The 20,905-nt window shown below is 39.4% G+C and overlaps 1 protein-coding gene across 9 annotated transcripts in view; it reads right to left on the bottom strand.

Annotated features, from left to right (window-relative positions):
• nrxn2b (neurexin 2b) overlaps positions 1 to 20,905 on the bottom strand; it is a 703,630-nt gene that overhangs the window by 14,053 nt on the left and 668,672 nt on the right. For all 9 annotated transcript variants that reach the window (XM_016673326.1, XM_016673332.1, XM_016673331.1 and 6 more), the window contains 2 exons: positions 12,102 to 12,424; positions 1,211 to 1,289 (listed from right to left, as the gene is read on the bottom strand). In XM_016673326.1, coding sequence (XP_016528812.1) covers positions 1,211 to 1,289; positions 12,102 to 12,424 — 402 coding nt within the window. The remainder of the gene's footprint in view (positions 1 to 1,210; positions 1,290 to 12,101; positions 12,425 to 20,905) is intronic.

Genomic DNA, 20,905 nt, shown 5'->3' with positions numbered 1-20,905 from the left:
CTAACAGGTATGTAGCTGTTAGCCTCCCACCATTCCCAGGACTCTGACTGCTTGAAATGATCTTTCTTTACTGTAGTTCAGTTTTGATTGGTCTAAGTTTCTTACATAACTATATTAGCCCTTTAGTTTTGGATGAAAGAGGAGCATGGAAGCAGATGATAGCTTTTGTGTTGTTAGCGGCTAGCAGCTAGCCAGTCACGTTTTTCTCAGCTACTTTATTCTGTTTTTATAATCGCTTTCTTTTTTAAGCCGAGTGCCTAAAATGCTGACAGTAAGACAATTTATCAGTACAGGAGGTTTCTATGCATTTGTTACATATATGAAAAGTCTTTATTACTCATATTCTGTCAGCGCAACCTGCCAGCTCAACATCTACTGCCTTCCTCACGTCAAAATAAGAGCGTCAAACATGAATGCAGCAGATGCTCTTTTTGTCTGGGATTCAATAGTTTACACCAACGTTGTGTGAGAGATTTCACTTTGACGAGAATTTTCATTTTAATTAATCGACAAGATCTCATCGCGCACCATAAACACAGCTGATAATAACGTTATAGAACCGTACTTCAAAACATCCAAACCATTCCTTTGATTAAACCCAAATTAATCTTCCCACAGTCGCAACAGAATCAGTGTGAGATTTCTTAAAAAAATAAGATAAAATAAAAAATGTGCGTTTTATCTCCTGACCCTCGCAGCTTTTAAGCCCTAATGGTAGCAGTGGGAGTAGCTTGAGCCATGCTGATTCTTTGTGTGAACATGGTTCTTGGCAGTTTTCATGTACAATGGAGCTGGAAAGCACAGAGGCAGGGAGTAAAACACATGGCCTTTTACTTCCCCCTCCTGTTGGGGTGTCAGAACATTACTTGACCTGCTGTTCAGACACAGTGGCTCAGCTGCACGCTGCACACAACAAACTGTGTTACCATGTTGAAACAGTTTGTCCTTGTTAAAGTCAGCGCCGGAGATTTGTGCAACAGCTGAGAAAATGTTAGAAAATACTACTTGGCTGGGAAATTGAAGTAGTACAAATTCTGCTGGAAGAAAGGAAAAAAAAAAACATGGAGTAGCCTCCTTTGTCCAATCAGAGGTGCATACAGGGGAACTGCAAAAACCAAAGTATCTGAGACAGACCGATTTCCTTTTATTTTTTTCTTTCTAGGTTTCTGGATAAAACACAATAAAGACAGAACTTTCTGAGCTGACTCACCATTTCCGGGCTCGCACTCCTCCAAATCCTCGTCGTCGCTCGGACACTCTGCTGAAGCTACCAAGAGGTCGTCGGCGTTCTGGAGGAACGGAGAGGGACAGAACGGCAGGGCAGATTTTATTTAAGGGAAGAAGCATGCCGATCATCTTAGAGAGAGTTAACACAGAATTCCATCTAACCCTTTGTACATTCTGTAGGTGCAGGACTCTGTTGTAACTTTTACTTTGAACATGGGGGATTGCTGTTCAGCCGATGTGTTGGAAATGTGCTTCTGGTGGGTGCAGCTTTGTGAGCTGCACTTGTGTTCATGTAGGCAGAGTTGGGGGAGCAAAACAAAGAGAAAGGAGCTCTTTCTGACCAAACACTGATAATCAAAGAGGTGTAGCTTTTCTTAATAGTAGGCATCGACTCCACTGTGTGGGCAAGGAAGTCAGAGACTGTAAATGGTTTGCATTTAAAGCGCTTTTTTAAAGTTGTTTCTTCACAGCAACGTTAAAAGTAGGAACCCAACAGGACTGAACGGTCTGTCAGGAAGACATTCTGCCAATAAATGCTTCTACTGTTCTAATTCAGATCATTTTATTACTTTTCCAATCCCTAATTTATCAGAATGAAAATGCAATACACGGTTGATCTTTTACTTCATTACAATTCTGCAATAATCAAGGAAATATGAGCAACAGAGAGATAAATCGACCTTCACTATTGTTAGAAATCGGTCTGCATTGCTTGTTGCTCAAGAAAATATGTTATATTCCTGTAAATCATGGAATACCCATAAAATCCAGCAGACGCTAAAAAATATATGAATATTGATATTCATATAGAAGCCATTCACCAGACTGGCAACAAACAAAAACATTTTGATGTTTTAGGATTTGGGGAAGATTTAGATGATAAAAGTTGGCAGGAGTCCTGCAACTTTTAGATGGGTCCCTTGACATGTCCCATACCTCACTAGCAAGCAGTCAAGTTATACAATGCTCTGCTAATGAGTTAGCAGAACTCATTTAGCATTAAGCATTGAGTAAATATGTTACACTTTCATAAAATATATGGGTGAAACCCATAATAGTATAGTTATATAATAGCATAGTTATATGAGTGGACTTTACTGCCTGTAAGTGAACGTGGGTAACAGTTTGTACATAAATTTTGTACATTGCATTAAAAAAAACAAACATATGACAAAAAGTATGACACGTGGGCTGAAAATCTTCACAAATGGTGAAAAACAATATAATTTTTTTATTGTCATGGTGAGGAGGAAGAAGATAAAATGTGTAGCTGTGAGTCGGAAACAGAGAAGGAAGAGCAGCGGGGATCTTGACATGAAAGCAGATTAAACTTGACAAGGTGGTTCCACCGAAGTGTCCCGTGTTTGTCCTGACTACCGCATGACTCACACAGCTGCATGTCTAGACACCCCAGCCTCCTCCCCGCCCGTCTTTCCCGCCTCTGGTTGTTATTCAAGATGGGGTCATCCGATAGAAAATGGAGAGCTTTTATCAGCGTAATTGATTTGAGCTTCACGGTGCTCGGCAGGGCTTTTCTCCTTGTTATTAATCCACAGTATGGGCGCCATCATTTATTAATCACATTGTGTCAGTTTGAGTGCGTGTTCACGTCACCTGCCTCTGTCAAACGGGCCTAATGATGCCGTCTCGCATTCCAGGTAATATCTCTGTTTAACATACAGGGTTTTTTTTATTATTATTTTATCAGTGCAGTCATCTGCCTTGATATTATCATAATAAATTAGAACATAATTAAAAAGTGGATTTCTTTTAGTAATGTCATTTAAAAAGTAAAACTCATGGGTCCATTACACACAAAGTGATATAAATCATGTGGGTTTTTTTTTGACAGCTAATGAAAACCCAAACTTTACTTTAGAAAACATCAATAATATTCTAATGTATTGATTCCAATACATTTGACAATTCAAATAATAATAATAAAAAAATCAATAGAGATATTAACATGCTGAACAATATGTACAATGTACTGTTCATGGTAGTACCACCTCATTAAATACTAAAAGCAGCCAGTAAAAACAGCAAAATAACAGGAAAACGAACAATTTTCAGGGATTTTGATCCTTTGGCACAACCTATTATTGGTTGATAGCTTGTATTGCTAATAGTGGTTAGACTGCTATTGTTATATGCTAATTGCTAATAGAATTAGCTAAAATCACTGTTTCTTGTCATTCTCAAGCAAGAACATGGTTCAGTTGGGTCTAATTTTATTCCCAGATCTGTGTTCTGACTTCAGAAATATAATGGAGCACTAATATTAGCTTCTAGTGCTAATAGTAGGTAGCGAGCAAGTGTTATAAAACTAATTGCTAATAACAATTAGCCAAAAACACAGTTTCTTTTTAATTTGGGGCCAGAACAAGGTTCAGTTGGGTCTTATATTATTCCCAGATCTGTGTTTTAATTTCAGACACATAATGAAGCACCGCATTGCAGTTCACTTAATTTTAGTAAATAAAACCTAAGTGTTTGTATTTACTGTGAAAATAATCACCATCAAAATATCTTGAGCACCAATAAAGTCAGCCCCGGTACCACTAGTGCTAACTGTACAACCTGGATGAGATCAAACTACACCAGTATACAGCGTCAGCTCCGTTTGTGTCCCTACAAAACAGCAATGCCAGCTAAAATACTAATCTAAGAGTTGTTCTTAGTCTCCGAGTTATCCTTGGCTGTAATTTAGTGCAGCATCTGTGACACACTTGTAAAGCCAAATTCACAACATGCCCCCCTGGAACATCAAGAGCGGCCCACAATGCTACCACTGCCTGTAATTCATCAGATAGGATCGTCAGGGGGCCCACTAACCCAGTGTGCTGATAAATTCTGAAGGAGACCTGAAGGTGTAGCTCCGATGTCAGGTTTGACCCAGACAGAATGTAGTTTTTTCCCCCTCTCTCTCTTTCTTGCTCTCTCAATCAGTCTTCAAGGAGAATGCAGAATGGGGGTGAAGGTGGGATTTCTACGGCTTCACAGCCACGCAGCCGGCTTGCAGAGAGATCACAGACGCACGGGCGCGCTCTCAGACCAAGACGGCGGCCGGGGCGTCGACTTGTGATCTTCAGTTTTAAAACACCCCGGTGCCGAATTTGGGTCAGAACGGAACAAGTGATGACTCCAACCGTTCCACGGAAACCCACACGATCAGGGGGTGAGCAGAGGGAAAAAATATCAGGCCCCCCCACAGATACATCAAAAGGTAGATCTTTTATTCTAAGCATCAAAGCATATTATTCCACTATGATCAAAGCTGCAGCAGCCGTGTAGCTCAGAGCTTTGGGAAAAAAGAAAAAAAAAGAAAAAATTGAAATTTGGCTCTCCACTCGCTTTGCTTTCCTCCACCCTTTGCAGTGACTTGCTGGATTCTGGCAATATTCATCAAAACTGCATGTCCTCAGTCAGCTGTCCCTGGTATTTACAATACAACGTATTTTTCATTTCATTTTTTATTTTTTTTTTACATAAAACATAAGGGATTGGCTGGGATAAGAAAGGACAAGAGACACTAATGAAACTGATGCAATGTTAAATATAATACTACATTATGCAAAGCATTAATAATTGTAGGAGCAGTGGCAGCAAATTCAATTTCCTTTCTCTTCAAAGACTCTCTTAGCAGCACTTCGCGTTACTTCACGCTGGCTCTCACATTTCTTTTCTCCGTTTAGTGTTCGCACACCTTCACTATAGAATGGGAAGGAAAAAAAGCCCAGCCTTCTCAGATGGTTCTTCTTTAGCTTTCAGCCACTGTCGGTGACAGAAACTGAGGCTTGACGGTTGGATGTTTGATGCCAAAATGCTCCCAGGGAGTTGAACCAGATTGTTTCCCAACACAGTTTTGACTGATGATCTGACTGAGAGGATTTCACGCTGTTCCAAGCTGCACAAAAGCCCAAACTGTGAGTAACCCAAAGTGGCTCAGAACAATCTTCACATACAAACACAGCTAGCCTCAGAGTAAAACATGTGACAAACATTTGAGAATTTCATGAAAAGGAAAGTAATTTCCTCCTAGATGTCCATCAGAAGAACCGAGTAGAATCCATTCATTTCTCTTCAGGGTTTGGCAGAATAACTTTTGTTGTGTGAACTGGTACATAGTACAACCCCACTATTTATTAAGTAACATTGTGCAGTACGGTGGCCCAGAAGGGTCAACAAAATGCAAAAGCCACAACTTAAAACCAAAAGCCACAACAGAACCAATGCTAACGGTGGAGTTGTGGCAAACCTGTTCACATAACGCCTGTTTTAGGATAACTAAACAGAAGTTTAGTTTATGACGATAATAGCAACATATTATTGTCATTAGAGCGATGTGGGGAAGTCATAGGAAAAAGTGAAATTTGTCTTTGTTTTAAGGAAGGAAACATCTAGAAGCCTTCTAACTTATGCTAAAACAGAACTTATTTTAAACCTGTTAGCTAGCATAACTTCCATTTTAGCATATCACTGTAGTACATTTTTTTTAAGCTGGAAATCTATTGCTAAGAATTATGATGACAGTCCTTCACTGAGATATCCTTTCATTTCAGCACCTGTTTCCTAAAGGCTTAATCTCAGCTAACAGCTGAGAGGTTGAGGCAGTGACACTGTTCCAATGACCGAACACTTTGTCTTTGTCCCACTAACTCTGTTTTTACATTTCTAGTATCGGAAAATGTTGTTTTGTTGTATTCCTACAGGTTATCCTAGTTTCACCCCTCAAACTCTTATCCGAATGGTAACACTGCAGACGGCATTGTTTGTCATGGCACCATTGGTCAGCCCAATCTCAATAGAGTGTGACTCTCTCATGTGATGCTGTTTCGAATTTTTAAAGAACTAACTTTGGTGTGGCTATATTAATCCTGTAAACAAATGAGAAATCCACAGGCACTCTGATGTGTTATTCCAAACTCTGCAGAGATCTTCTATAAAACAGTCAAGGACTATTAGGCAGCTAATTTGAGATTAGGAATCTGGTTTTGAACCATCCTTTGTAATTATTTTTAATATTGCACAGGCACATGCTAAGATGTAAAAAGTGTCAGAGTACAAAAAAAGATGTAAATAAATTACCTAAGGAAATCCATTGGAGAAAATATTAAAGGATATATTAGGATAGGAAAATACATCTATTTTTAAATATTTAAAAACACAAAATATAACAGCTAAGACAATGATATTGAATAAAACTTTTCTTTTTTTATTTTTATGACATTAATTCATTTGTTGCACTATTCATTTATTTCTTACTTTTGGCAGTATTGGTCTTCCACAGACCTGTGACAACATAGATTCCCTTCATACACATCAAGCTCGTGACAAAGTCAGACACTGATTTCTGATGATTCATAAACCTAGAATTAGCCTGTAAACTCCAATTCAGACAGTCTATATAATAAACTTCTTGATTAAGTGGGACAAAATACAAAAGCAAGATAACTCCACTGCTGACACGCAGCCTAGAGTTTATGTTTGCTGTAGTCGTAAAGCTGCTTTGATGCCACAACAAAGGACCCAGCAGGATGGGATAATAACATATTTCTGTTTTCGAGTCAGAGTTAAAATTCACGGTGGAACACCTCCTGAACAGATTGAATGCAGAAAAAAAAAAACAAAAAAAAACAAACAAAACCAAACACATGTCTAAATTTCATTGCATTTAAATTGGGCAACACAACACCGACATCTGTGGCAGCACAAATATTGTTTTTCCTTTCAATTTTCCGTTTATTTGACAAACCAACATTTGGCCAACGCCAGTCAAATGCTTTCAATTTTGTTAGACTGTCAGACATCATCTTTTATTCAGTTTTGATGACATTTAAATGTTGTTTTAGGTCTGATTTTATTCCCTGTAAATGAAAAAAAAAGCAGTGTAACAGAGGAACTTTTGCACTGCTTCGTTCAGGTCTCTGCAGATGAACATGCAGAATGACTTACAGCAGCAACTTGGAGAAATTCTCTTCTGAATAGCTAAACCAGACAAATGATTTGTCAGAGGATTGTTCTGTTCTGTGTGGCTTCATTGAAGTTAGTGAACATTAGTTTGTGCAGAGTTGTATCAATGTTCCACCATCACAATTATTTTGATAAAACCTAACGACTTATGACAATTAGTCAGTAATAATGTGTTTAAATTGCTCATGCAAAGGAGTTTATGGTTCTTTCTTTGTTTACTTATCATTACTCTTATTATTCTAACATTATACATTTTTTTTCTCGTATTATTTTTCTTTTTCATTTCATCAACTTATTTTATTATCATTTTTGTGCAGTACTTTGGTGAAGTTTTAAACCTGTTCTTAAAGTGTTATATACATAAATTTGACATTGTCATTTTTGTTTGCACAAATCCTGCAGAGTATCTAAGAAAAAGATAGTTGCTCATTATTAAAACACTCTGCCAAGAAGTTTATCAGGACTATATCAGTTTCTTCACAGTATTATATCTTTGAGAATAAAAACCCACCTACAGGAGACAAAACTTACATTACACTTGGCTGCTAAGATAATATTGACTATTACACACAAAACTAAATGTTCATTTAGCAACGTATAAAGATTAACTTGGTGTCTTCTAAAATCACTAATGTAGTCATTCTAAAAGTTTTTTTTTTTAAAGAGATTTACTAAGTTGGTGGAAAATTCAAGCATGAAATGTTCTATGTTAATTAGAGACCTGTCCAGGCTGTACCTCTAGTTTAATGCTGGAGGTAGTTCACCAGCCCCCTGGTCGCCCCGCAAGGACTGGAGGGTCTAGTCAATGGATGGATGAACGGATAGACTTTTAGGAACCAATTATGTAATTACAACACAGAATATCATCTCTTCTTGCTGTCCTGCTCCTTTTGGAAACTGTTAGCCTATTGGCTTGGCTCTGTTGCTAACAGACATCCTGCCCCTGACTTTTACCATGCAGACTTTACATTCAAAATAACCATACTTTAATAGCAGCTATAAATGGCTTTCTTTATTTTACATCTACAACTTTCCAAACGGTTGTGTTTCTAGTGTATAACAAGAAGGACATTGAAACGGGGAATGAAGGAGTAACTCTCTCTGGCATTTTGTCAAATGATCTTTATACCATAAGAACGGTTTAAAATTGGTTTAGCTCTTTGAAACCATTATAGACCTTGAGATCAGTAAATGGCCCTCAACTCTTCCACAATATTAGTCATTTCCTTAAAAGCAAGACACCATGCTGGCAAAAGACAAGCTTCAAAACACCTACACCTATAACATTCTGTTAAATAACCAAAAGTGACAGAATCTGGTCAGTGGCTTATTTCCTGAAAGGTCCTGGGTTTGTATCCCTGGCCTCAGGTCTTTCCTACATGGAGTTTGCATGTCATCTCTGTGTATGCGCATTCCCTCTGGGTTTCTCCCACAGTCCAAGAAAAAGACTACTATGCTAACTGAATACCCAATAGGTTTGAGTTTGCATGGTTGTGTATGTTTGCTGTAATTTATTTTTGGCAATCTGGCAAATTTTGCTCCAAGATATGCACTGTGCTCGCAATAAAAATCAAAATCACTGTTTGTTATCCCTTTCAGACGATAGTGTCATGTTGAAATTTGTGTTATTGAAATTTGCAATAACACTATCAACGGTGATCAACATACATTTGTTGTTGACTCTTTTTCTATCTTTAACATGACACAATGTGTCCAACTGACCATATGGTGTCAATAACTGAGGACAGATGACCCTGGGAGGATAGCATCCCACCAAATATTGCATCCATGTAGTCCTGCAGAGGTGACTGTGATTCAGCAGCTCTAATGCCAACTCAAGCCTGTAGGGATGGCTCACAAAAGACTTGTGTGGTTCTTGGGATTTTATTTTATTTATCAATTATTTCCTGTTATTAGAGATGTAATTTGTCACTTTGTCTTTTTCATTTAGTCAAGAAAACGGAGTACTTTAAACCTTTGACATCTTTAATTAATTAATAAATTAGACTTAAAAAAAGCCTCACTGGTAGAACCCCAAAAATGTAAACGGCTATTTTGCTATTAATCTGAGCTCATTTTCATCCTGCTGCTTAATGCCACTGTGGGAATACACCATACTCAGCTAAGACAGTATTAACGTTAAAGACAACACTCTCAAGATCTTCTCACACTAACTGTATTCCTGCAATTAAATGCAATGTCCATTGCAGTGTGGAACAACACAAGTACAAAACATATTTCACAGGAACATGACTATTTCTGTTTGTGTTAGGTTTAGGGGTTTATGAGGTTAGGGTTAGCCAATTATTGAAGATTTGTATCTTAAATAAGTTCTAGGTCATTTATCTGAACTACTAGCTTCTTCTACCAGATGTACTTTAAATGTTAGTTGTATTTGGATGATTCTATTCATGTTTGACCATACTTATGAATGAGTAAGTTTTGGCACTCTTTTTGTACTCCAAAACGTTTCCCCCCTGTGCAGAAGAAAATGTTTGGATTAGCATTTTTTTTCAGGACATCCTCAGAACTAAAGTTTTGTAAAACTATCCTCATTCATTCGGTAACTTTCAAATGTATTAAAAGAGAAAGAAATATATGCAAGGACGTATGCAAAATTAATATCCCAAACTCTGCTGAAAGTTACTCTCTGCTGTATAAAGATGAATTCGCTTTGTAGATGGATCTGTCCATTGTTTCAATGAGAGTTTCCTCAAATTATAATTGCTGTATTTATTCCAAATGGTCTAAATTTACAAAAGGTCTGAGTTGAGTTCCGGCTGTCTCTGAATCTGCTGATGATGCTTACAGGTAAAGGCTGTGTGGAACTTGCAGGAACTTCAGATGAGTCTCTGTAGACGCAAAGGTCCTTAATGAATGAGGGTAACGCGCTGCGAGTTCGAGGCGGCCCTTTGTTATTTCTCCAAGTCCTTAAAACATTCAAAACACCAGAGCGTTTGAGCAGAAAACCTTCACAGAGGCAGAAACAGCTGACAGAGAGCAACACCGTTGACAACGCAGGCATGAAGCTGGCAGTCCTTCCAGAGACGACCCGGATCGCTCCTGGTTTTGCTCAGCACACGGCTTACAGTTAATGATTGTGGATGTCGAGTGGAACATATTTCCCCCTGGAACAAATAGATCCTGTCATTAAGTCTTCTGATGAGAGTGGAGTGTTCTTCCATCATCCCGCATGCAGACAAACGCCACTTCCCTACAGTTTGCTAATTGTTGCTTACCGTGATGCTAACTTCAGCAAACGTGGCTAGTCATCAGACCGTAAATGACAGCCTCTCACCAGCATGTAGAGCCGGGCCGTAAATGTGTTTATTGCACCCTGGTTCGTCATTGACCATGGTAACGAGGATATCCTTGTGCTGATGCTCTACCCGTGCCCCCTTCCACACTCCCCCGCCCAAACCCTCCAGTCTTTGTTGTTCGGTTATGTGTAGCAATTTCCCGCATCCCAGAATGCCAGACCTCTTCCGAGGAAAATAAGTAGCAGAGTTGACTGGTGTAATAAAAAGCAGTCACAGTGGCTGTTCTTTGCCAGGCCCTTTGAGGCCTAACAAATGTCGCCGAGATGCAAGCCAGAAATATTTCACACGTGTAAATCTAGATCTGTAATGATGTGGAATAAAGTACCTGAGAATGTGTGTTTCTGATTCACTTCTTTGGAGTTATCAGGATGCAGACACAAGGCAGAGAGTCTGTAAAACTCAGCTGCCCTCTGAGTCTCCCTCTCGAGTTCAGACTGCTAATTTTGGCTCAGTCGTTTCACCTCTAACTAATTGAACGGCAGCCAATCAAACCAACCAATCAGGTGAGTCACTGTTCAGCCATGTGAAGATTCCCACAGGAAATGACCAGCTCTGCTAACCGTGTGACGTTGCTGGACGTGAAGGTCTCAAAACTGAGTGAATTGTTGTTTTTTTCATAAATCAGTTTGATTGCAAATAAATACAAGTACTGTCCCTTTGCTTGCTACTTGATTAGGCTTCTTTATTTTCTATAAATATGGATGTAAAACAAAACCATAACGTTTGCCATATTTAGAGTTAAACAAGAAGAGACTACCTTAAACTATTTTTTACAAATCTGGGAGCAAAAAGAGGTTCAACTAACATCTAAATAATTTCTCAGAACAACTCCAACTTGTTCTAACTAAATAGTAAATTAAGCAGAAGTTTCCATTGCAAATGTGTGCAAATATCCCACTAATTTTGAAAAAAAATTTGTTTTTGCATTTGTGGTGTTTCCATTAAATAAGAAACGCAATTCAAATCACACACGAATAAGTTTGTTCACATAACATGACAACACAATTCTACCAAATACTTCCTATTGTCTGTTTTGATAAACGGGTTTTGTCAAAAACCCATTAAAATCACATAAGTTTGTTGACGCGATGTCATTAAAAGACATTATACATCATCGTCTTACAACTACTTCCTGTTGCCTTCTTCTTTGTTGTTTTCTCCAGTGGCAACATCCAGTTGTTGATCACGTGCCTTGTGTGATGCGAAAAGTTTTTCCATTGGAGTTTTCCAAAATAAACCAGTTTCGAAAAAACCTACCTCATCCTAACAGCAAAAACCTTTTATCAAAATTGGACATTTTTTGAAATTGGAGTGTTTCCATTAAGCAAATTTATGTTCAAAATGTCAAATTGCATGATCAAATACTCAATGGAAATGCTAATGTTAGCATGACCGATGGTGAGAAACCAGAGGTAAAATGACTGGTGTACATGAGGAAATAAGTGGCCTTTTCTGATGCTGAAACATTTTTGCAAACAGGTTTTTTTTTAGCCATTTTCATGAGCATAAGAGATGTGAAAACATTGAATGAAATGTTTCACAAAGTATCTGTCATTGCGTACAAGCTTCATGCTTCCTCACCTGTGTGACGCTGTCCCTCATGGTGGGCGAGCGCCCTTTGCGGGTGGTGGTTGTAGCCATTGTGGTCGTCGTCTCCATGATGGTGGTGGACATATCAGCCAGCGGGGTGGTGGAGGTCGTATCGGTAGTGAGCACCGAGGGCACATCGCCCACCAGCCTCAGGTTGCCCTGGGTCTGGACGCTGGGGTCGCCCTCGGCCGCCAGTTTGAACACCTGCAGGCCGTTGTAGTACAGGCCTGACATCTGGCCCTGGAAGTGGCGCCCCTTCTCTCCACCACCGACTTTAATGAACGCCTGGCTGTTGAAGATGGTCAGCTGGCGACCTGATGATGCCAGAGAAGCCGGAGCCATGACAGACAGAGAGAGAGAGAGAGAGAGAGAGGGAGAGAGAGAGAGAGGCGGTAGAGATAAGACGGAGAGGAGAAGAGAGAAGCCATGAGAAAGCGAGGAGGGGGAAAAAAGATAAAAGAAAGGATAGAATTCAGCTCATGTTTTAGCTCAAATATGACACACAGTAACGCACAGACATTGTGGAACAGAGGAGACCTAGAAACAGGGAGGGGGATTTCCTGGGTAACACTTTAGGGAGATTGGGCCCTGGCTTGCAAGAGTTGGTGCCATTACATTCCAGAAAAGATAGCCCCGAATCTGGCAGTCAAATAGATTGCGGGGGTCATCGCGGATTGACCCTGGGACGGGTGGTTCACAGCAAAACGCATCTGATTTGCCCCCAGATAGAATATATTAGAACAGTACTGGCTCTGTGTCATTGACCTCCAACGCACCTGAGCTGCACAATGATAAAGTACCTCTACCAGCAGGAAAAATGTCACCTCACTGCCATCCGAAAGAGGGAAAATGAGATCCTCATCGGTAGGAAATGTTTAATTCATCAGGGGCTGTTCTTCTCCGCGGTCATTACCATTTATCTGGATGGATAGATGGATGAAGGGAGGATGGGGGTCAAGCATTTAGCCAGGGCCCAATACTAATGTGTTCCCGGGATGTGTGGCGAACAGGGAGGGGAGTGTGACAGGTGGAGCTTTCCCCCCCAGATGATGGCAGCAGAGGGTTTACAAATAGGATTTCATTTGGGCATGCAACGCGGTCGTGGTTGGTGGGGGGGTTTCCCATGATGCCACCCGGACCGTCTCCAATGTCGTTATGAGTCATATGGTTCAGACGGACATGTTTGTAAGGATGTGGAATGGAAATAGGAGTTATGAGGTAATTACTCAAAGGAGAAGGATGAGAGAAGCCAAAGAGCTTTTTTATGGATTAATCAATGGTTGTAAGGAAAGAGGGAGTGTGTCTGTTTATGAAAGGAATATGCCACTAATGTGTGCAGTTCAGAGTGAATTATTGACTCAGGCTAGGGGCCTCTGAAATTACAGAGCAATGCGGAGCCTGAATGGAGTTGACGCTGTTATGCAGAAGTATTCATATGCCTTAATCTGTTTTTTTTGTTTTTGTTTTTTTTTTTTCCCTCCAAGAGGAACTTTGTCAACATATGCCAATGTTTCTCAGTTCCGGTCTTAAGGAATCACTGGCCTGCATGTTGTAGATGTGTCTCTGTTCCATAACACCTGATTCATGGGATTGGATGACCTCCTCTGCATGCCATCAAGTGCTGCAGAAGCCTGTTCATCACCCACTTATTCAAATCAGAAGGGAAACACCTAAAAGATGAAGGGCAGTGGAGTCTGAGGACAGAAATTGAGAAATACTGATAATATTCTAATTGAATTTTATGTGATAGACCAACACAAGGTAGAGCACTGTTGTGAAGTGGAAGGAAAAAAATGGCTTATTTCAATGTATTTTTTTTAATAAAAAGAAATCCAACAAAGTGTGGTATGAATTTGTATTTAACTCCTCTGGGTAAATACTTTGGAGAACCACCTGTTGGCAAACATCTCTAGAAGCTTTTAACACCCCAAGACAAAAACACTGTCCCATTCTTGTTGTCATAATAGGTCAAATTCAGTCAGATTGCACAGAAAGTTTCCAATTTTCAAAACCTTTCCAAAGATTTTTTTTGTCAGTTCTGGGTCTAAACCGCTTCGGTCCATGTTTAAGGTTTAAGGTCATCGTCATGCATCACGGTGACCTCTTCTTTTTTTTTATTTTATCTGCTTAATATTTAGCAACAATTTTGTAAAATCAATGAATCCTTAAAGATCCAAAACGTACAGTTTGTTTGTACTACTGCCTTATTGAATTGGAATTCAAAAACACCGATACTGAAAATATTGATCCCAACGGATAATGTTGCTGTAACTTAAATTATTCAAGAGTCTTCAGAATCACACCTCAGACAAACAATTTCCAATATTTTGAGTAAAAAACAGTATAACTTTAATCTACTTTTTAATCTGTGGGAGGTCATCCATCATTTCCTGTTTTGTTGGCTAAATTGTTTACTGTCTCGACTTGTGGCCGATCAAAATCATTTCCAGGCCACAGATGGCCCCCAGGTAAGCACTGTACTGTATTTCCACTGAGATCGTATCGCACACAAGTGGACTCTACTTACCTTTCTGCTGTGAATAGGCCAATCTGCTGTGAATACAAAATCATGCCACACTGTTTTATTATTATTAAGAAAAAATCTTCTACTTTACAGGGATCCCCTACTTTGTGTCGCTCCATCACATAAAACCCCACTGAGGTTTGTGGTTCTGTCGTGACAATGTAAAGAAAAGTTCAAGCCGTAGAAACATTAAAGCTCATATGTGGACTGATGGCAGGTGAACCTGTAGAGTAAGCTTTCAATGTTTCTGTTCTCAGCGAAATAATCCAAGTGTATCAGGGCAGTATTCTAGTCATCAGCATAGAGGAACTGTCTCATTTGTTTTCAATTAAGAGCTCAGAGGGTACTTCATCACTCTAATTATGATTTACCGTACTCTCCTCTATGAGTGCTCTTGGTCTGACATTCATGCAGCACCCAGGTGGGTGGAACCATCAGACAGAAAACGCACATCTGTATGTTTACACGTGGGTGTTACGGCACGTGTGTGTGTGTGTGTGTGTGTGTGTGTGAGCTTTCTACAGGCATTCTAGGAAAGAGAAGTCTTTTCCACTGAGACGGGGCCATTACGCATGCAATCCCATTATCACATCATTAGGTCTGTTGCAGAGCCACTGGGGCCCCGGTTCTTGTCCCCCAACTCTTTAATGAAGACACTTAATGTCTGGCATATGCACCGCTGACATAATGGTGGTATCTTACTCGATTATCTGGTGTTTGTTGTGGGAGGGATGTTGGAATGACTGGCAGGAGAAAACAAAATGTATGGACAAAGTGTGGAAAGTGAGGAAAACACAGGAGAAAAAAAACCCAGGTGTATGTAGCTAACTTTAAAGAGGGGAATACACACACATTACACCTCATGTTCATGCACACACACACACACACACGACCACAGATCAGCACAGAGGGTCTCGCTTTTTCAAACAATCTGAGTTTTCATGTTGGAAAACTCGAAAACTTAAGTCTCTTTAATCCTGGATGCTGCAAAACAAAGAGATGAAGTTCTCCTTTGAAGTGAAAAATATATGTCAAATCTAAGAATATCACAATAATGAGGAACCATAGTGAGCACCGCATGGCATATGTTTGGTTCAATTCAATTCAATTCCGTTTTTTGCATAGCACCAATTCACAACAAATAGGAGGAAACCTGAGGAAACTTTACTTTTGAAATAATTTCAGTACAGTCCCACACACATTTCGCTTAATCCTAGTTCAGTTAATTATTCTAATTAGTTTGAAAAGTTTCTATCTGAAGAATAATTTGTCAACCTTACAAGAATCCCTCATACATGCTTGCATGTTGCAACAGTGGAGAGGAAAAACTTCCCTGTACCAGGAATAAACCTCTAGCAGAACCAGAACCTGGCCCAGTCTGGTCTGTCTGCCACAACCAACTGGGGTTTGAGAAGGCAGAGCAGATACACAAAGTACAAGCAGATGAACTGTTCATGACAGCAAAAAAAAGTTGATAGAAAAAGGAGGAGAACAATGTTTGGTGACTCATTTATTTTTGCACCAGACCCCAGAATATTTGGGTTCAGAATTCATGGAAAACTCAAAATTATTTACGGAAAATCCATCCATTTTTTTGTATTTAGTTTGAAAGAAAATTCAGATACAGCCAATAAAAATGGCCACGATGCTACTTGACACACCATCAACCTAACCTTTGAAAAGCAGTCAATCCAGATGCGCCATTTGTTTCCCCGCTGATTGGCTGTGTCCACAAGAGCACAAATAAGGAGTTTGTGAAAATGCTAACTAACTAGCAATTAGGCTGCCAGCACAGAGGATTTATTTACTTTTCTACATTGCTGCAAAGTGGACATCTGCCTGTTCGCACTTCAGTATTTGTATTTGTTTTCTGTGTAATGTAACTCCAAATTATTTGCTGAAACTTCCTGTATTCACAGATTTTTTTTGTCAGTTTCAGATTATTTATTATTTATTTTACATTGACTTTTTATACTCCTAATTGAACTGACTGAACAGATTAAAGTTATGCTGTTTTTTTTTTTACATGTTTGACCAGGCTTGTGAAGCTGTTGGTGTATTTAAGTGTGTTGTAACGGTGCATTCAAATACTTTTGTAATTCAGAGCTATGTTTTAATTCAATTTAGCACTGTTGCTGAATCGATATCAAACCTCAGATATTGGTATCACAAAGGGAAATTAAAAATGTGGATTGGTGCGTCCCTAGTATCAATTCTGATTAAAATATATTTGTAATTTCAACTATTAAAAAAGGCAGTTATAATAATTCTTTTTAGAGATAATCTCAAGTGTTTGTGGATTCAGAGTTATTTCCAGGCGGTTGTGGTTCCTAACCTCCAGGTGAATACCGGGTCTCCACCGCTCCAACGCCTTTGGTCCTCGCCAGGTCAGACACTGATGACAAGAACAAAAGGTGCCCTCTAGACAAGAATCAGGGAAATCATTGTTTGTTTTCTGGTCAGGATGAAACCCTAACCGGCCCTGATGAAGTTATTGTTTCAGGGTGTGCCAGGTCAAATCAAAAGTGGCGTATGGCTTTAGAGCCAATTTTGGTGGCAGGGATGAATGTGCCGCGGCAGAATGGAGGGACGGGCCGTCTGCATGACAAGCAATTGGCGCTCCTAACATGACGGAGCTGGATGTGACACTGCCGCAGAGAACAGGCCGGGCGCGCTCCGACGTAATGACTTATGAAATATGCCAGCGACGGTTTGTCTTTTCAAGCAGTGTGTGTTTGCTAAGATTTGTATTTACATATGCCTCCTCTATATGTGTGTGTGTGTGTGTGTGTGTGTGTGTGTGCGTGTGTGTGTGTGTGTGTGTGTGTGCGTGCGTGTATCAGGACTCGCACACTGATGAGCAGTCCATTGGACCCATTCAGCCGCCTCTGTCCTCGGGGCTCTTAAGGTGATAGGCATCTAATGGGCAGCGGCTCACGGACGGGGTGAGGTTATGGCGCCGGCCAGCCTCTAACTGTTCCAGACATTCAGAGCAACACATGGAGCCTTAATTAACCGCAGTGCAGACACAAGGAGGGTGAGGATTTAGCTACAAGCCACTGCAGATGCTGAACTCAGATAACAGCTCTTTATTTAAACTCTGCATTCAATATAGCTGACAAAAATGGGACCTGTATTTTTTTTTATACACAGTCCCATAAGGAATCAGCCTCCTCACGGATTTTGACGTACTGTGCCTTTAGTACACACAGTGGACACCGTCTTACCGTACCGCAGGAGCTGATATCTACAGACTTCCTTATATCTGCTTTTGGGGATACAACCAATCAGCGCTCCTGGATTAGCTGCCTTGAAAATGCCAAGTAGTGTCAGTGTAGTGTCAAGTAGTATCGCTAGTAGGTACTTCGTCTTCTCAGGCTACATTTTCTTGTGAATATTTTAGGCAAAAATACATAAGAGAAAAAATGTACGTGAATAATTTTGAGTCAACATTCCATAGTAAAAAATACAAATGCAGGTGGGGTCGACTGCATTGCTATTTAAAGAAATCGTCAGAGTGGTGTCAAGACCCTAGTTTTAGCCAATTTTAGCATTTTTAAACAACTCAAACTGAAGTTCATGTTATTTGTGAGATATAAGCTTGTATCAGCAAGTTGTTGCCCAGATGACAACCTGACACTAAATACAAACGTTTGCTAAACCGGAGCATGTGATGAGTCCCTGTTGGACTGGCTGTTTGACTTTGGTTGTTTCTTTTGTTTCCTACAAACTCTCTGCGATTTGTCACATTTCTAATACAAACCAACTATAACTTCACTTTCATAAATCGTGAAACAAACAAAACAAACTTTTGTAAAAGACAGCTGTCTCTTTGATTTTCTCATCAAGATACCAGCTGGTTAAATTGGTGGCCTAATGTTACATTAAGATGGCGGACACGATTTTGTTGAGGTAAAAAACAAAAACAAATCTAGGTTTTCCATAACAATCTGAGTCGTTATCTGCTACGGCACCCAATGCAGTTTCTTATTTACTGAAGTGAAAGAGAGACTGTATTGGCTGGTGCAGATCCCTGTCTGTTTGTGTGGAAAAAATTGAGCAGAGATTCAGCATCTAAAGCAGAGCGCTAGATTTGTAAGGCAGGAAAGCAACATCTTAGTCAGCAAACTGCATGGAAACGTTAAGAGGAACAAGAAGTAACTCTGTTTCAAAAATATATTCATGTACATGAGTCTGATTAATTTTTAGAAACAAAATTAAACTCTGAAAGGGGCAAAATATTTGTTGCTTCCAAATATGGAAGCTGACATGGGTGATATGGACTTAAAGCTTTATCAAAAATATTTTGTGGCATTATTGTGATAATGATAAAAGTTGAGATAAGAACTATTAATTCCTTCTTTTTTAGGGTAACTATATGGCTATGAATGCATTACACAGCTATCATAACCCCGCAAATACTGCGCATGAGAAACGTACCATTATTTAGGATTATTTAGGACGCCAGTCAAATCCAAAAGTGTGATTTTTTATCACTTAACTGTGAACAATAACTGCATTTAATCATATTTTCAATTTATTGATGGTTATTGACACATTATTGAACCAACAGACTTGATTATTTGGACAGTTTTGGGAGTTTTAATTGTCATTAATTGGAGTTTATAGTGATAACAATGAATCAAAATTATTTTCATGATGAGCAATTTATCATGATAAATGATAAGCGATACAATAAATCCCCCCCCAACCCTCACTGCAGGATCTGGAGTGTAGAGTGATTTTCAGCCACACTTTAAAGTTATTCCGACTTTTTTTTCATGACATTGATTTTAAAAAGTATCAGCCATCCTGTGGTAGCAGCCTGCAGCTTCGTGCCTTGGAGCAACAATCTGTTTAGCATGCTACACTTTTATTGGTCAAGTTATCATTTGCAATAAAACAAACATTATAAAATGAATAAAGGTAAAGTTTCTAGCCATGTTGTCATTTTGTTAGAACATACTGTAGCTTACTGTAGATATATGTCTGTCCAAGACGGAGATACTTTATGAAATTACCATAAAGTGGAGGCTTTCCCCCCCTTCCTTATTTATACGTCTCTTAGAAACAGAGCCGGAGGGGAACGGCCTGCTCGGTTTGCACTACTGGCCCTAAACAGATACTGACTAACATTCTGTATTAAAGCTGCACAAATTTGAATTCTCAATGAAGCATTTTGTCATATGCAAACTAAGCATACGCCCCCAAGCACTGAATGAGTCATCAGCATTTTCCAGGAAATGACAAACTCTAAAATGCAGCATGCATACAAAGCGACATATTTGTCATTGTCAGGTTTTGTCCTGGCATACGGGTTTAAGTAAACCACAAGACGTATGATCTGGAACAATAATCAGCCTCCATGGGGAGTAAACATTAAACATTTATGTGCAGTTTAACCTCTTCCGCTGCGTTTTCATGCCACATTTCCCAAACAGAACGCGCCGTGCTGCTGCTGGAAAAAGTCCTGGTAGCATGTGCTTTGTTTCTGCTTCAGCAGTCTGGTTCATATAATGTAGAACAAACTCAGAAACATAGGAACTTTTGACTGGTTCTTATTAAAGCATTATTTACCCTCATTTACTGTTCTGCATGAATTAAAAAAAATAATAAAATTCTGGAGCTCTTTAGCTCTCCCACTGGCTTGGTGAGATTACTCACACTTCACAATTTTCCATCAAAGCTTCCAAGATGACTTTGAGGATATTTTTGAAGCAGAACTTTCACAGTCTATGGCTCAAAGAGTTAATTATCTTTTCTGTTTTTCTTTTTTTGTTTTGGTTTTTTTACATTGACAAAAGAGAAACATCTTCAGCTTTCGAGGAAATTTAAACAAGCGCTGCTCTAAGTACCCGCCTAAGGTAATTGTGTTTGGGTGCTTTAAATGTAATAATATTGCTAGTTTGGCTCTAAGGAAATTACATTTCACTCCAGTACATTAATCTAAATGTTACAGTTACTGATTACCTTGCAGAATGCAGCAGCAGCAGCAGCAGCGGTGCACTTGCATGTCAGACCACAGGAATCTTCTGTGGTTTTAAATGTTTCCCTTTTACAGACCTGAACATGGAGCAGAACTAAAACTCACAGCATGTGAACATTTACTATTATTACAGAGGAATTATTACAGATTATTACTAGAGGAACTTTTACAAGTACAAGTTGGAAATGAGTGAAGGCGCAGACATCTCCACACATTTGTGGTGAGTTCTGGTCCTGTAGAACCCAGGACGGTTCAAAGGCAGCACAGGTAAAAGGAACCTTAACA

Source organism: Poecilia formosa, unplaced genomic scaffold, assembly GCF_000485575.1.
Source record: "Poecilia formosa unplaced genomic scaffold, Poecilia_formosa-5.1.2 Scaffold73, whole genome shotgun sequence".
Taxonomy (NCBI): Eukaryota; Metazoa; Chordata; class Actinopteri; order Cyprinodontiformes; family Poeciliidae; genus Poecilia; species Poecilia formosa.
This window is presented reverse-complemented; position numbering and strand designations above follow the sequence as displayed.